General features: G+C 42.9%; 2 protein-coding genes across 2 annotated transcripts; both read left to right on the forward strand.

Moving 5' to 3' along the window:
• Window positions 1–753: 753 nt before the first annotated feature.
• LOC121616356 (motor neuron and pancreas homeobox protein 1-like) lies at window positions 754–3,607 on the forward strand. The gene is made up of 3 exons (XM_041951094.1): window positions 754–1,222; window positions 2,246–2,406; window positions 3,263–3,607. The coding sequence occupies exons 1-3, from the start codon at window positions 754–756 to the stop codon at window positions 3,605–3,607; spliced, it is 975 nt and encodes a 324-aa protein (XP_041807028.1).
• A 1,679-nt stretch (window positions 3,608–5,286) lies between these two features.
• On the forward strand, window positions 5,287–17,102 carry cfap65 (cilia and flagella associated protein 65). The gene is made up of 34 exons (XM_041951095.1): window positions 5,287–5,367; window positions 6,041–6,210; window positions 6,308–6,410; window positions 6,811–6,977; window positions 7,246–7,454; window positions 7,809–7,945; window positions 8,030–8,255; window positions 8,342–8,610; window positions 8,707–8,901; window positions 9,013–9,239; window positions 9,389–9,545; window positions 9,700–9,828; window positions 10,059–10,310; window positions 10,409–10,548; window positions 10,680–10,764; window positions 10,864–11,010; window positions 11,140–11,302; window positions 11,542–11,670; window positions 11,773–11,986; window positions 12,227–12,355; window positions 12,598–12,688; window positions 12,818–12,903; window positions 12,996–13,062; window positions 13,332–13,442; window positions 13,710–13,901; window positions 14,110–14,268; window positions 14,432–14,575; window positions 14,789–14,905; window positions 15,432–15,566; window positions 15,643–15,693; window positions 15,839–16,059; window positions 16,210–16,341; window positions 16,505–16,918; window positions 17,027–17,102. The coding sequence occupies exons 1-34, from the start codon at window positions 5,287–5,289 to the stop codon at window positions 17,100–17,102; spliced, it is 5,325 nt and encodes a 1,774-aa protein (XP_041807029.1).
• Window positions 17,103–17,324: the final 222 nt, after the last annotated feature.

Below are 17,324 nucleotides of genomic sequence, written 5' to 3' on the forward strand. Positions count from 1 at the left end.
GTGTGTATGTGTGTGTGTGTGTGTGTGTGTGTGTGTGTGTGTCTTGTGAACGTGTAATACAATGAGTGCATCAGCGTGTGAGAAAGCTACACCTCAATCACACCTGATACGGGAATGAAAATCTGAAGTGAAACTGCCACACAGATAAGACACACACTGAAAGACAGAAAGGAAATCACACATTATTCTTACAGACAGTTGTATGTGCAGGATTGTGAATTCTTAAAAAAGAGTGGAATTAAGCAGAAAATATTACCTATATTTATATGAACCTTCTATTGATTCCATATATTATTGCCACAATGCTCATATAAAGACTTACAAGGTTGCTGCATTTGTCTAGGATTTAACATAGGCCTGCAGCTGGTGTACAACAGCATCAATGCCTTTAGTTAACCATTTAGTACACCCTGCCCCCGTGCTGCAGGGCTCTGGCCAATCACAACGGAGCAAACTTTATAGTGCTGTTGGAGTAATTTTTCAGCTCCCTGTTGGAGTGAGTGAAGCTGTCTTTACGCACATAGGGCTCAAGTGGAGCGCGTCAGAGAGGAGACGTTTCTGCAGGGACCAGGAGTGATGACACAGGCAGGCAGCGTCTGTTTACTTTGAGATTTCATGTATGCGTTCAGAAATTAAGCCGATTTAAAGTTCCTCAGAGAGGGTTGCTTTTTGAGCGCAAGACACTAAATAAACAAGGAGTTGTGTTTCAAACGAATTTCCATCAGCTGCAAATTGGAGACGTCGTGGGGCAGAATGACCACCACCGTGGAGAAGTCTAAAAACTTTCGCATTGATGCGCTGCTGGCGCACGACGCGGAACAGAGGGCGGACAGGGATGGTGCGTCTCCGGGGTTGTACTACAGCAGGAGCCCCGGAGGCAGTCCGGTGTCAACCCGCGGCTCAGAGACGCCCTCCCCTCACCCAAACCCAACAAACTCCTCTCCAGCCCAGCCGGGAGTCCTGTCCAAATCCCAGCTCTTCAACTTGTCCCAGTCAGGACTCACAGCTCTGCAGCAGGGGGGCCTCCTCGGAATGCACCCTGGCTCCATGTATCCCCTGGCGGCCCTCGGAGGCCAGCATCACGCCTTCATGTACCCCGGCTTCACGCAGATGATCCAGCCATACCCGGAGCAGCTTAAGGGGGCCACCATGACCGCGACCCTGCCGCTGCAGCAATGGATCAGAGCCGGGATGATGATACCCAGAGTGGAAGAGTATGGAGGTGAGCTGGACTCCCAGTCCCCTGGAGATAAAATCTTTATCATTCTTACCCCCTGAAATTTAAGATGGTGAAATAACCAAATGATGCTTCTCCACTACTGAATTTGTAGATCAGAGGTTTAACACTCTTATTAAAATGACACGGGTGCTTTAGAATAATAATAATAATAATTAGTTTAATACTACATTTTTATTTTTATTTTTTGTAACGATGTGCAACATATTACTATTACTAATTTTGAATATTAACATATTTCTCTTTACAAAGTATATTGATTTTTTAAGCCATTTTGCTTGTTTATTAATTAAACAAACATAACACATGGTATTAATATACAATGGATCATTATCATTTCCCTTTATTTTATTTTTATTTGCCAGGCGGCAGATCAAGGGCCAATTAAAGTTTTTAGTGCCTCCTAACCTTAGTGTGTTGGTATTAGTTTCGAAGGGACCGTGACATTGAGATACTGTTGCTTAAGGACAATTCATCTCATAAAAGCAACACCCAACATTTACGGTAAAGGTAACACCTGAAACAGACCTACTGCTTAATCATTTGATAACATTTACAACATTTTCATTAAGGTAATGGTCCTCTGTGATGGTTTATTACCCCGACAAAGCAATATCCTCTCACCTCGACCTCACATCAGGGCAATAAATGTTAATGTACAGAGAGAAAGGGAGGTATACAAGCAGGAAGACAGTCAAGCAGGTAGGCCTGTGGAACCCAAACAATGGCATGGGAATAGGACTGGAAGATTTTGGGATGATTGATGAATATATATTTATTTTCTTGCCAAAATAATATTTGTCTTTCTTTTTTGTGCCATTCTTTCTTCCTCTCTACTTTTGGCTACTGTTGGCCTCTTCCGCCTGCAGGCCCACTATTTGTAAAAATAGTAACAGCACTATTGTGTCCTTGTAGAAGTAGATGAAAATTCTAAATGCAAATGATGACAAATGCACAGAATAACCCTTCTCTCTGCTGCTGTTTGCCTCTGTCTGTTTCCCCTTGCAGCCCCGGCCCATGCAGGCTTGTTGGGGAAGTGCCGTAGGCCCAGGACGGCTTTCACCAGCCAGCAGCTGCTGGAGTTAGAAAACCAGTTCAAGCTCAACAAGTACCTGTCCAGGCCGAAACGCTTCGAGGTGGCCACTTCACTCATGTTGACTGAGACTCAGGTGAGAGAGTCAGAGGCTGTGGGATGTGTTGTTTTGAATTACTGCATCACAAGTTGCATTGTGTTAGTATGTGAGTGTATTCCCTTTATCTCCGTTCTACCTAGTCTCTGTCAAGTTATGCACAGGTTCATGCTGCAGCAGAGCATTGTAGAAGCACAGCGTGAATTGATGCAGTTAGAAATTTCTTTGGAAGCCCACTATTTGCTTAAAAGATCTATCATAAAGAAATGTGTTTAAATCTTAAATTTATTTTTTGAAGATATTTCAACATTACAAGCAGAAGAGTTAACTGTTGACTGAGCATCTGGCTACAACATTACCAGCTCTGTGGTCCGTACAAGGTAGCTATGTGGGCTATGATAAGAGTGATCATTAAGTCTAAGTTCTAGCAGCCAATATTAGCAAAACGAAAAAAAAAACAAACCCATTGCTTTTCATGCATTGCATTATTTACATTTTATTTTTAAAACACCATCTGGCTTTGCTTTCCAGCTAAAACTTGATTTATTGGCACTTAAAAGAGGCTTATTGTGTCTCTCTTGGAATGAATATTAAAGAAAAATTCTCTAATACAGAGTTTTGCAAGCTAATTTACAGTGGCTAAACCATACTAAAACAGAATTGATGGCATCCAAAGATAATAGCATTAATTTTTTTTTTTACCAGCTGAGGGTTCAACATTTATTACAATACATATCTCCTTACTCATTTTCCTGAAATAGACAGCTGTTTTTAACATTCTTCTCCTCACCTGCAGCAAAACATTTAAGAAAAGGAGGGCACATTTTTTTGCTTGTATCCTAGCGAAATACATTAACATTGTTTAAGTGTAATGGTTCCTGTCGTTTTCTACCAGGTTAAGATCTGGTTCCAGAACAGACGTATGAAGTGGAAGAGAAGTCGTAAAGCCAAGGAGCAAGCAGCCCCGACCACAGAGACTGACACAGAAAGAGCGGGGATGGATATGCACAGCGCCAAGCCTCAGACTGATTCACACAGCTCGAGCCTAGAGGATGAAGAGGAGATAGAAGCAGAGGATGAGGATGAAAAAGAGGAGATAGAGGTGTTGAGGGCAGGCTCTTTAGGCTCTGTGGGCTTCATGAGGCATGCTGGTGGAGGAACAGGGAATTACAGCTCTTACACAGAGAAGGAACTGGAGCAGGGAGGGCCAAGAACAAGAAGCGAGGTTTTCCCATTATAGGGCTTGGCATGCTTTTATTGTACATCTTATTATGTTTATTACTCTTGAGGAGACGATACACAATGCAATCAGGTGTGCAAACATGAAGAGGATCATTCATTTTTCACAGCCCAACCCATAGTGCCATATCTGTATCTGAAGCTCCCAAATTAGCAAAAGGGTATATCGACATCTGCACATTGGGCTGGATATGAAAATTGGTCATTTGATGGTTTAATGGTCAGTAATTCATCTGAGTTATGACTTCAGGATCAACAAATAATTCTGACTTAAATGGGCATTTTTGTGCATGATTTACTTGTGATTTAAACAGTACAAACAAATTGAAAGCCTATGCTCCTGCCGTGCCATCCCCATAAACTCATTTATTTGTGAATGTGCATGTACTTGAACTGCATGAATGGGGGGTAATAGCACTTTCATGGACGGTAGTGGACAAAGAAATAGAAAACTGAACTTGGAGATGTCAGTGTTACATTATCAGTGCATCCTGGTCTGTTACAACTGCTGGAGAAATCCACTAATATTCAAAACTTTTCAGATTTTCAAGAAGACTTTACAAAGTATTGGATTCATATTTATACAGTAGAAGGTTTAAGGCATTAGGTCTGGCATGAGCAATGCTACTGTGGCTGCCGTAATACTTTTTTCACCCTATGGTTATGGAAATTGTGTTGTTCTTTATTTTGTATTATCTTCTTGAAACTGCATGTTATATTTAGTTAACCACACACAGACACACGCACACACACACACACACACACACACACACACACACACACACAAAGGTATGGCTGCACATCCTGTAATGATATTTGAAATTGAATGTTTATATGGCATTTTCCCTGTATTTTGTAAACTGTTCTCATGTTAAGTGTCTTATGTTGTCAAAATAATTTAACATTATAGAATTTAATATATTTCACTTCAAAAGCAACACTAGTGGTTTCTGTGGAGAGCAATAGTTTGAAAAATAAAACTGAATTAATGCGTGTCGAGTCCAATTAAGTTCAGACTGAGAGAGTGAATGTCAATGTATGAGATTTATAATTAAAGGGACAGTTAGAATTGTTTAACAGGAGGTGGCATGAGTTATTTGATTGCTTGATTAGTGCGTATCACAATTTCATAACATCTTGTGTTATAAACTTAATTCTCCCTGGTTTCCTCACAATTTTCCCATTCGCGAATTGTAAAGGTCCCTCCCCGGATGCCGTAATTACTATGGCGACACAAACAGTTGCTTGTCGCCATGGTAACGCTGTGGCCGACAAACTTCTCAAAACCCATTCCGGTGATTTCTTAGCGTGTTTTCATTAGTAAAAGCGGGGTTTTCATCAAATATAATAAGCAGCAGTTGCTTGCAAACTTTATTTTTTGACATTTGAAGAAGGTAAGGATCTGTTAGGCTGCTACACCAACCATGTTTACATTAGCAATAACGCTAGTTTGTGTAGTTGACAGCTTTCTACGCACTGTTAGCCAGTTAGCTATGGTCTTATTTTATTCCAAAACAGTCAACGTGGTGTTAGATGTGGAGCTAGCGAGTGAGACAATAAAAATGCGTCGCTTATGTACAATGTGTAATGTGCAAATCCTCGTGGTAAACGTCTTGAAGCCAGCAGATGTGTTTATATTTCGTAGCTAAATGTTTGAATGCCTTCTCTGTTTTCCCAGTCATGTTGGCTGAGACTCGGGGTTCCGATCCTTTGGGTTCAGCAGCACCATGGAAGCCCCCCACCGCTGGGAAGGATATCAAAGTACTTAGATAGAAACATCTTGGCATCATTCTGAACTCATGGCTCACTTTTATGTATTTCACAGAACCTGTGTTTCAAACGTGATCAGTTTATATACCAGAATAAGCAAAATGGTGCATAAACAACTGCAGTCTGTGCCTATGTCTGTTTATTGTGAAGCTGACCCTTTCATTTTAATCTGCCTGTTGCCTATGGGATGGTTGCTGTTGAAGAGGCTATGGCAGAGGATGAGTGAGAATCAAATCTGTCACAGTTAAGATAAGATAAACTTTATTAATCCCCTGCTGAGGAAATTAGGGACATAAGTGTATTTTGTATGTCCTGAAACAGTTACACATAGTTACACATTAGCTGGAGTTTAGAGATGGATACTGCGCTGAAATATAATTGACCTCATCTCTTATTAGCTATCAGTTTTTCTAACATAATGGCACATGTGCAAAAAAAAAAAATATGGATTTATGACTGGTCCCATTTTCTCTTACTAGTTTATACCACAATATAGTGTTAGCATGAAACTTTTGAGCCTGAGTTACACAATGCTTTGCTGATGGCTATCAGTATAACAAGAAATATAATTTTTTCTGCCAGTTTAGGCCACTTGTTTTTAGGGTATCTTCTGAAGTTTCTTTAAAAGTCATTTATCTGTCTTTTCCCAAAACTTATCTTCCAGGGGCAACGGGGTGGAACTCACCAACAACAAGCATCCAGCCAAAGAAGCTGCTTCTTAGGGGTGGAAATGAAGCCAGAGCTGGTTTGGGAGGACTGGGACTTGCAAAGAGAGTTCACCAAGACATTAGTGTTAAAGAACATTCATAGCAAGCTGCAGAAGCTACACGTCAGGTCTTATAAACACACATAGACACACACAGGCAAGTTATGGGTTATTGTTTATAATAAAATCCACAGGCTATCATATTTTATCTTTGCCCCCTCACAGGCCTCCAGCATCCAAGTTTTTCACCACCTTGATTTCCCAGATGATTGTTCTCAGCCCAGGGACTTCTTTCTCAATGCCAGTCACCTTTAGACCACTCAAGAGGGTAACACATCAAAGACTAATGCGGAATTGCATTTATTTATAGATCTAATAAGTATTTGATAAGTGTTGTATCCCATGGCTTTCAAACATGGGCTGAATTGCCTTTTGAGAGAAAAATTTGCAGTCTCACAATAAAACATGGTCAAGCACTGTAAGTCTAAGTAAGGGGAGTTGGGACCATTACAGAAAAAGAAAATTCTTTCCCACTCTTATTTTTCATGAATCTATGCTCTTTCATGAGCAGACAAAGTTTTGTGAACAGCACCACAAGAAGTATATATGGCTTTAAAAAGGTGAAAGCTTGTCATTTATATAGTAGTTCAAGAGATGTAACACAATCTACCTCTCCTGTTTCATGTCCTCTATCTGTGTTTGTGTGTCTATCTGACTGCTTGGGACAGTGTGAGTATGAAGACAGTATTGAATTTCAAGGTAAAGATGGCAGCTTCCAAGTAAGCCTCCGTGCTACGATTCCCTGTCCTGCCCTGGAGGTGCCTGATTCTGTGCTGCTGCCGCTCTGTGCTGTTCAACACTGCTCAAATACTACTTTCCTGCTCAGAAATGTGAGGTACATATGAGTGTGTTTTAGACTAACACAGAAAAGTGGTGGAATGAATAAACTTGGAGTGAATGTGGAAACGTATGCTGTATGAATGTATTTCAAGTATTTGTCAGTTCATGTTCTTATGTGCGTTTGTGCTTTGTAGGAGAAAAACAAATTATGTCAAACTCTTTACTCTTTCCCCTTTCACTTCACTCCTATCAATCAATTCAACTTTCCCTCTCTCCCCTTTCTGTGTCCTTCCCTGTTTTTCTGCATCATCTTCTTCCAACAGTAAACTCCAGACATGCTTCCAGTGGGAGTGCTCAGCACCGTTCCAGCTCAGCCCTGAGCAAGGCCTGCTGAAGCCTGGTCAGGAGTGTCACATCACGGTGGTCTTCCGGCCACAAGAGGCGCTGGTGCACCAGCAACAGGCCTACTGCATGTTTGGAGAAGAAGAGGACAAGGAACAGAGCTGCTGCACTGTGCTCCTGCAGGGACTAGGTACTGAAACTAGCAGCTGAGACAGGACAAGATGAGATTAAAAGATCCAGAGATTTTGACTGCAGTATATGTGGTTAGATGGATTTGAAAGGTTTTCAGTTAAACTTAGCTTTGACAACATCAGCAGACACATAAACCAGGCAGACTGCATGATCAGAAGCTGAACAGTACCTGTAAGGGCCACAATTTCAAAGTCAAAAATAAGATAAAGACTTGTTCTCAACCTGGTTGCTGGTTTGGTTACATCAGAGAAACATCATATTTTCATAAATCTGTGTGAAAGGAGATAAGGGGTAACTAGGAACCAAGGCTGTCTCACTTTGCCTCATGTCCTGCCTCTGCTTTCCTTTTCAGCCAAGTACCCTTGTCTTCAGCTGAGAAATCCAGGTACCAAGGATGGAAAAGAACAGCGAGGTCCAGTGCTGCACTTTGGTTCTGTGGCAGTCGGCCAAAGTTTGCAGAAACATTTTGATATCTTCAACCCCTCTCCTGTGAGTATGAGACAGATGCAAAAATACAAATTTACACTCTAAATGGCCTTCTTTCTCAGCTTTCTTTTTGCCCCTCTCTTCCAGGTAACAGCCTCTTTCTGTCTTTCACGACTGTCCAGTGGGGTGTGTTTGTTGGGGTCAGAGTTCAGCTGTGATGTGTCCAAAGGTGAGGTGGAGGCTGGTGGGGCACTACGGGCTACAGTCACCTATACTCCTGCTGTGGTGGATACTGTCTCTGTTGAATACCTATCTCTAAAATGTAGAGGGGCATTCAACAAAACTCTGCTCAAACTTACTGGACATTGTGTAGGTAAGGGGCACAGAAAGGCACACACATACACAGTCTTGAATCTGAAATTAGATACACGTGTACAGAATGTTTCTATTTGTAACTAGGTCCCGAAGTTTCATTGTCCTCCTCTGTGGTGGACTTTGGCTGCGTTGAGGAAGGAGGAGCAGTCGTACAGACAGTGGAGCTGGTTAATTCCTCGCCTGTTGTGGCTATATACCAATGGGACCTGGACTGTAGTGGGCACAGTGTGTTCAGCATCCAGCCAGCAAGTGGCGCTGTACGCCCACATAGCCATACCACTCTGAAAGCAGTCTATAGACCCACACAACCTATTGCACATCACAGGAGAGTGGCATGTCTCATACTGCACAGGGTAGGAGCCAATATGCAGATGCACACATGCTCACAACACATACACAAACACCATCAAGGCTATTCATTCTGTCCACCTGCACAATCTGCCCTGTAGGACCCCATGTTCCTTGATCTGATTGGCACCTGTCACTCAGGGCTCCGGCAACCAGCCATACTGAAACCTGAACACTTGGTTCTGTACAAGCTCCACTGGTACCGTAGACAGGACCCACCAGACAATCTCAGTCCCATGCAGCAAGACCATCATGTATGCTTGGAGCAACAAGGAATGCTCTGCCCCCTGGAGGAGGTTCAGTGTCAAATAGAGATGAAAGATGTGCAGATTTTGTGAAGTGAATATCACAGATACAGTATAAGTTTAGTATCATCTGTCTAACTCTTTCTCTGTGTCATTTTCTAGCAGTCACACCAGATACCAGACAGTGCTGGTGTTGGGTCGAGAACTCCCATGGAGGAATATTACCAGTCCTGCTTGGGGTGCATGGATCCCCTCTCCTCCAGTTCTTCTTGGTCTTCACATGTGTCTGTGGTGCCCAGTGAACTACTGTTTAATCATAAAATGTCCTCCTCTTTGTCCACTTCCTCTAAGTCTGTCTCCATCACCAACCACACCAGGGGGAAAGTCAGGTACCCCTGCATGCCATGGATTGTGGCTTCTCACCATGCCATTACCAAATATATTATGGCATTTTTTCCCATATGAAACTTGACCAGAATATCTGTTTTATAGTTTTTCTTACTCAACCTGGTTTCTGTTGCATGTGATTCTACTCCAGCCTGGTGTGGACTGCTGCCCAAGACTCTCCGTTCTCTGTATCTCCTTTGTCATGTGACCTAGCTCCGCTGAAGTCCACCTCATTCAGAGTGACCTACGACCCTAAGCAGCTCAATACTCTGCATGCAGCACAACTTGAGTGCTTTGCATGCTATAAGGTGCCATTTATAATAACCAGTAAAAATTCCATCGCAACAAGTGATGGTGCCTTTCTTTTCGGAGTAAACCTCTCAAAGAAATATGCCCGTTTAAAATTCTGTGGAAGCATATCTTCATTTGAAGCAAAACGATTTCATGCAATATTCCCTGCAGGACAATCACTACATAGAGGAGCGACTGTTGTGTCCACCCTGGTGTGTGACTGTCAGAGTCATAGGCCACTCCTTTCAGCCAGGCAAAGAGCATTTCATCCCCTGTTGCTCCCTGAAGCCTCCTCGAGTGGTGAGACACAAGCACGAGAAAGAGCACGAATGTTACAGTATATCTTTCTCTCTCATCTGTCTCCTCTAGTCTGTCTTTTATCTATAGTTTTATCATTCTCTCAATAAACGGCAAATTAAGATGGTATTTAAAAAAAACTTTTCCTTTGAAACCAGTATAAAGGACGCTGTAGCACTGCTCTACACTAAGACAAGATACTCTGGTCACTGTAATATTTTGTGCTTTTGTAGGTGTTTCCAGCCCTTAGTGTTCTTTCCTACCGGACAGCGCTCCTCCAGAATTGTGGAGACCTGCCCCTCACTTTCTGTCTGGACCAAAGCTCAAACCCTTCCTCTGCAGACTCTGTGTCTGTAGTGCCGGGCTGTGGTTTGATCCAGCCTGGGAATCACCAAATCCTCACCCTCAGAACAACTCCAACAGAAGACAGCCCAAAGCAGGGATTTAGTGTACACCTTCAGCTCAATGCAGCTAAACTCACAATGGTACTATATAGACAACAGAGGAACACAGAGGACAAATGCATTAGTACTCACCACGTGGTTCTTGCAGGTTTTTCAATCTGTGCATCCGTGTCCTTCAGGAACTGACAGTTGTCAGCGTGGTGGAAAAGCTGTGCGTGTCTCTGGAGGGAGACGGCAGCCTATATTTCCACCCAACTGCGGTGGGCTCACGGACGCAGCGCTCCCACCACATCAGGAACCTCAGTCGCCTACCTCTACGGTTGGTTGGCATAGAGGTTGTTATTCCAGCGCTGCATTTCTGACATTTTTCAAAGTATTGTTTGTCTGGATTTATCACACAATCTTCAGTCTTTTCTACAGCTGGCTTTCTGTGATTGTCCTTTATGATAGATTCAAGTGGAACATTCCAGAGCCAGACCAGGAGCTTATCTCTGTTGAACCAGACGCTGGTGAACTGCACCCCAATGAGAGCTTCGTGAGAGACTTCAAGAATCATACATGCATTTAAAGAGACTGTGCAGCAAATTGATAACAACAAAATGTATTTACCTTTTTTTCTGTTTTGATGTTACAGGTCCAAATATGGTCCTTCAGCCCACTGGCAGAAAGAACACACACACTCAAACCCACTCTCACCTTCTGGCCGATCCAGACACCTGGATGTAACAAGTCACAGCTTACCCTTGAAGTGGTGGGGGTGGGATCTAAAGCCTTCATAGAGGTGGGGCTGCTGTTGTGTTTGTGCGATTTTATGTGTGTGTGCATGTATTGGAACAGCATGTCAATTCAAATGACTATTGGACTTTTTGGAGCTTAAATTACCGAATCAAGCAGTGTGTTTCCTTTCCAGGCAGAGAAAGCAGTTCTGGATGTTGGGGACATTCTGGTTGGAAGCAATCGCTCAATTGAGGTTCCTCTTGTGAACAACAGCCCCTGTCCCATCCCCTTTTGTCTGTCTGTACAGCAGATACTTCAGGATGAGGAATCGCTTAATGATCCCGAGACTCTGCCAAGTGGTATTATCTGTTGTTGCTTTATTTGTGGTCATTTTAAATGTGTGCATGATATTAATCAGTTCTCTCTGACAGACTATTTGATTTTACCATATGCATTTGTCAGGTGAATGAGGAGTCCTCTGGCAGAGCCTGTTTGGCCTTTAGATTTACCAAAAGGGCTGCTGGCCATGACTGAGACAGATATACAGTAGCTGTACTGGTGTTGTAAACAAATATGTCCTGTTAAATGCTTTTAGCCCTGCAGCTGGACTGCGAGAGGGGAACCATCGCCTCACACTCCACAATGCTTCTTCGATCCACTGTCAGACCCCACAGACGAGCCCAGTACCTGTGGACCATCAGCTGCCAGATATTGAATGCCAGTGGTAGACAGATAACACAAACACACACTACAAGTGTAAATGTATTCTGACATTTTTTATGCCTTTATAATCACTGCTCTCTCCCTCTCTACATCTGTCACCTAGGCTGTGTGTCATCTCCTCCCCAAGCAGTGTGTGAGGTGCGAGCTAAGGGTGTGTTTCCCACCCTACAGGCGATTGATGTACATGGTGGTGGCAGTGTCAGCAAACTCAGCAAGGTGCATCTGTGGAAACTCTTCTCATTGGACGGCCTCAATGAGCACCTGCACTCCAGCCCCTCCCCTGCAGAACTCACCTATAGAACCCCCACCAGGCACAGGTAAGGGGCACAACTAAGCAGTAAATTACTGCACTCAATCAAACAACTACTATCATGAGAAAATATTTTATCCAGTTTTTGTTTGATTACATCTTTATTTTCATGTGTCAATTGTTTAGTTATTATGAAGGTGAATTGAATAATACTTACATAATACACGTCTTTTGAATGAATATCTTGCATTTACATCATCAAGTGGTGATGTATGAGTATGACCTTGTCTTCTCCTCCTGTTTCTAGTCTGCACTCTTGTCCCCCTATCTTCACTAAAGCCATGTTGGATTTCAACTTCAGTGCCGCGCCGCTGAATTCAGACCCCTCAACTTTTGTGTTGATGTTTCACAACCCTGGCTCCATCCCTGTAGACTGGTGAGTCAAAAGCAGACTGGAGAGAATACAGTCAATCCAAATTAAAGATAACTGCATTCAGCATTCTTTTTAGATTTTTCAATCATTGCTCAATTTATGTAGAGTGTACAATGGAGTATAGGAGACCAGACTGTCACACATGATGAAAATACAGGTTACACTGTAGAGCCTGATGGAGAAAATTTGAATAGACTTATGGTTATGAAATGTGTACTGATTTTTGGCTTTTTCTTCAATATTAGGGCATTCTTGTTTCCAGAGGACCAACAGATAGAGTTGGAGTACTGGGCCGAGACAGGAGAGTTTAGCAGCACAGAGCTGTACCAGATGAAGGTCAGACATGTCTTTTCTTTATTTAAAAATGTGAAATAATTTTAAATATAACTATGTGATTGAAATGTATTGACATTCAGATATTTTAAAATACAACCTCTTGCAGAAGTAGCTTTTTCTCACTGACAGGTTCAGGACAAACATCTGTTCAGCATTTCTCCCCGATCTGGAACTTTACTCCCAGGCCAGCAGAGGGCAGTACACTTCAGCTACAGGTCAGAGAATGTTTCCAGAATGCAGCTCTTCTTAGCATACAGATTACACTAATAACATGATGCAAAAATAATCTAAACTTTGTCCCTCACAGCCATGAATTTGCTGGGACGGATCGGTTTCCTGTCGTGTTCAAACTGTCTTACGGCAGAGAGATCTTGGTGAGGCAGAACTCAATATGAATTTACACAAGGCTCAACAACAACAACACAAAAACAAAATTAGCTTGAATCAAAATTCAAATTATGTTACTTTCTTTGCTATGGTTAAAAGTTCTTTCACTTCAATAGTGCTATTCCAGTATTGTCAGTATTTAATGTATGGCTGAAGAAATGCAGTAATCTAATATATCAATAATATGGTGAACTCTTTGAATTTGGTAGATGTTTTATGTTACCCTCATGCACTTGTGTTGTGGTTCTGTGTGCAGCTGAACTTTAAGGGAGTGACGGTGGAGAGAGACAAGTCGTATCTCCACTTTGCCTCCAGGCGACATGTCTTCACTGCAGTTACTATAGGGGATTGTACTCCTCCGAGGCAGGTGTGTGTTTAATTTCTCTAACATAAAGCCTGTTAGTAGTGGCTTTGTCACAGTGAGCTGAAATATATCACACTCTAACTCACATTTAGTCAAGCACTTTCCACAGATTCTTGTGTTATTTAGCGCATATCACTGATTTTCATCACAAAACCTCAAAACAGACATGATTCACTAAGCAGCAACTGACAAACAATACTTCAACCATTGCAACCTAAGCTTCTCTAAACGGCTAACCTGTGTGACGTTATATATTTGCTTGTCCTGCAGGTGTATGAACTACACAATGGTGGTGCAGTGCCAGTCCGTTATGAGGTGGACTCTACTGTGTTGTCACAGCTCCAGATTGAAAACTTCAACCATCCAGTGCTGTGCTGCCTCAGTCCAGAGGGAGAGGTCCTACCTGGGAAGACGGCCATGCTGGAATGGATCTTCTCTCCACTGGAGGCTAAGATGTACCACGTAAGGATTGAGCCGAACTCTGCTTACCTTCTACTGCAGCTTTTATTGTAGGCACCATATTTATGTTTTACATAAAAATTACATGTTTTCTCTGAAGTGTTAGAATCAAGCTCATAGCAATTTAGAAATGAAGCAGTCTAAAGAAGTAAACAATTTAATGGATTTCCATTCGTTCTTGAGAGTCTTGTCTGTTTTTGTGTATCACCAGATGGAAATTCCTATCCACGTTCAGGATGGGGACTCCACGCTGGTGAGGTTTGAGGGATGTGGGTTTAATTTTCCTGCACTGAGTCCCAAACACGCATTTAACTGCAGTGATACTAAGGCACCTGAACCCTGTGTCCAGAGGCTGCCCTTCCCAGGACAAGTGAGAGCAGTTCTTCTCTTTAAATCATAATTAGATTTGAATTTATTCTGCTGAATACCAGCAGTCTGCTCCTCATAAGTCTTCTTGTCCTTGTGTCTGACCATTTGAGACTGTATGCAGTCCTCTCATTGTGTGTGTGTGTGTGTGTGTGTGTGTTTCATAGGCAGTATTCCTGTCTGAGGACAGTGTCTCCCTAGGTAACATCCCTGTGGGCTCACGATCTTCAAGAATCCTCTTCCTGAACAATGTGTCTCACACAGACACTGTCCACTATACATGGGACCTGCTCCAGCAGCGTAGTCAGCAGGTACAGGAAGGTGTGCATGTAGCCTGTGAATGACGTTTTAAGTGTAAATGTAAATTTCACCCTTCTGAAGAAGGAACAAGCAGATTCTTCCTCTTTGTGTTGGTGTGTCTGTCATAGATAACAGGAATATATGCAGGTTGTATTTCAGCGATTCTCCCATATCTCTCTCCTTTGTTTTTTTTGTAAAGACTGACATAAACATTTTGTATTCAGGTGGTGCAGATCCATCCAGAGCGAGGTAGTCTGGGTCCAGGGGAGAGTGCCATGTGTGTCCTTACCTTCACTGCTGCTGACTACCCCACTTGTTATCAGTTAGATGTCATCTGTCAGGTACTACAACAATAATCTTGGAGCCCATCAGCTAATGTCTGACAATGATTTAGCCTCTGGGGGCAACGGCCAGTGTTTGGCCAAGACTTCCTCTTCCATCTGCCAGTCATTGTTTATAGTCTGATTGGCAACTTGAGACAAGAAGATGACATTTTGGCTAATGTCTTTATATAGATGTCTGCATGTGAATGCAGATACATTTCTAAACAGCTAATAAAAAGCCAAATCCCTCTCAGACAACAGGCGATGGGTTCTGAGATTTAATTTCTCTATAGTCCCTTTCCTACAGGTTCTGCATTCATATGCAGGTTTGTGTTTATAGAGATTACCACAGCAGTACTAGTGTATATTTAAAGCTGTGATAAGTGGCAGGAGACTGTTGAATTTTAGTCTGACATTCACAGATATCTTATTTCTGGTTTTACAGAAAGTTATTATTATTATTATTTTTTTTTTGCTAACTGTGGATGATAATGATAATGGTGAAAATGGATGATCATCTCCTGCGCTCTCCTGCCCTCTCCAGGTTATAAAGGAAGCTGCACTGACTCAGTATCATGATGCTTTGAAGCGTTGGGAGGAAGAGAAAGAGAGAGAGCAAGAAGAATTCACTATCACGGACAAAAATCTTACAGAAAGCCCAGGAGTTCTGATAGATAAGGTCCTTTCTCAAATTCAAAGTCATGCTTTTGACAGTGATGTATTCTTTAGATTATTCATCCTTTGACTTGTTACAGGAACTTGTAGCAGCTCCAGTGAGAAAAGGACCACCATTCAGGAAATACAAGGTGGCTCATTAGCTTTAAATATAAGGCCTGTCTTGTGTAATCAGATTTTATAGACATGCAGTAAAAAAAAGTGAACCTTTGAGAGTTTATAAAGCACAGCTCCATTATAACGGTATCTTTGTGTCTTACTTTCATTCCCCTGCAGACTCTTCCTCCCATCTGTGCCAGTGATAGCTGTGAAGCAGTGGGCACTTTATGTACCAAGCTAACAAGAGCTGAGCGGCGGGCACAACGACAAAAAGCAAAAATATGGAGGTGCCCCGAACCACCCCAACCCGCTCTGCTGCACCTGGGGGTTACAGCACACTCCCATGGCCTTCTGGAGTACCTCACACACTCCCCTGATGAGTTCAATAAGCACTACAGGTAAAATATTCTTTTACACAAAGACAGACTGAACTCTGATGCAGAAATCTAATCTAAGAATGTCCTGTGTGCATGTCATATTATCCAGAAGAGTCTGATCTCTCTTCTATATGTAGAGGAAACATTTTGCATCTGTGTTGTCTTCCTAAGATGCCTCCTGTCAGTCAAACCCCAGCAACCTGAAACCACTTCTTCAAGCACGTCCCACCCTGCTGGGCTGCCTTTACTGACACATGGCCCCGAGAGAGACATCACCACGCATGTACTCACCTCTCTGCTCAGGTAACACAGACACCCAAATACCTGCAGTAAACACATTCTGACATCCACCCTGAGGTGTGCACTGGAGATGGTTGGATTTACAGTTAGGTCAAGAGAATTGTAGCAAGAATATAGTGTGCATGTGGGTGTATTTGTAAGTCTCTCTACCTCTCTCTCTGTCCAGGGGCATACTTGATGATCCAGCCTTCACCCACTCTCTGATTTCTTCAGCATCCAAGCCCTTCACCTACCAGCTTCGAGAAACTAGTCCCTCTCACTGCTCCTTGTTTCACTCCTCCCTCCTTCCCTCTCGCAGTTCCACATTGTCTCAGCCTGCACCCCAACCTCAGGTTGTGTTGAGTGGGACAATGGCTGGGCAGAGGGAACAGCACAACTCAGTGGACAACAAGGGGACTGCAGGATGTTCAGGAAACAGGCCCCACACAGAGAACGCACCACACACTGAGCATGTGCCCGCTGAAATAAGTGAGGATGTTTTGCTGAACACCCTCCAGAACCTGATGATGGAAGCTGTCAGAGGGGAGCTTGTCCTTACAGCGCACCCCCGCACTGTTATCTTACCACCTGTTTCCACCAGGTGAAGACACACACATTGTACACACACATGCTAACTCTAGCAGTGTCACCTCTTTCATCAGAAATAAAACATTACACCAAAAGATGAACATCTTGTGTGTTCCATGAGAACCAGGAGGACGTCCAGAGCCATGGCTGAGGAGAGAGACAATTTGGAAAACAGAGGGGAACCAGCAGGGACTTAAGTGTCACTGTCTACCAGTCGTCACTGAGGTCTGTCCACCTCTGCTGTTTGCATTAAAATCCAACTTCCCTCTACCATGTTCACTTTGCCCTGACACAGCTCTCCTGTTTCCCACCCAGTGCCATCCGTCATCTTCTCTCCTCCATCCCATTTGCTTTATTCATGCGTTTTTCTTTTCTATTCTTTGCAGCCTCCTTCCTCACAGAACCCTCCATAAATATTT

Source organism: Chelmon rostratus, chromosome 13 (assembly GCF_017976325.1).
Source record: "Chelmon rostratus isolate fCheRos1 chromosome 13, fCheRos1.pri, whole genome shotgun sequence".
NCBI lineage: Eukaryota > Metazoa > Chordata > Actinopteri > Chaetodontiformes > Chaetodontidae > Chelmon > Chelmon rostratus.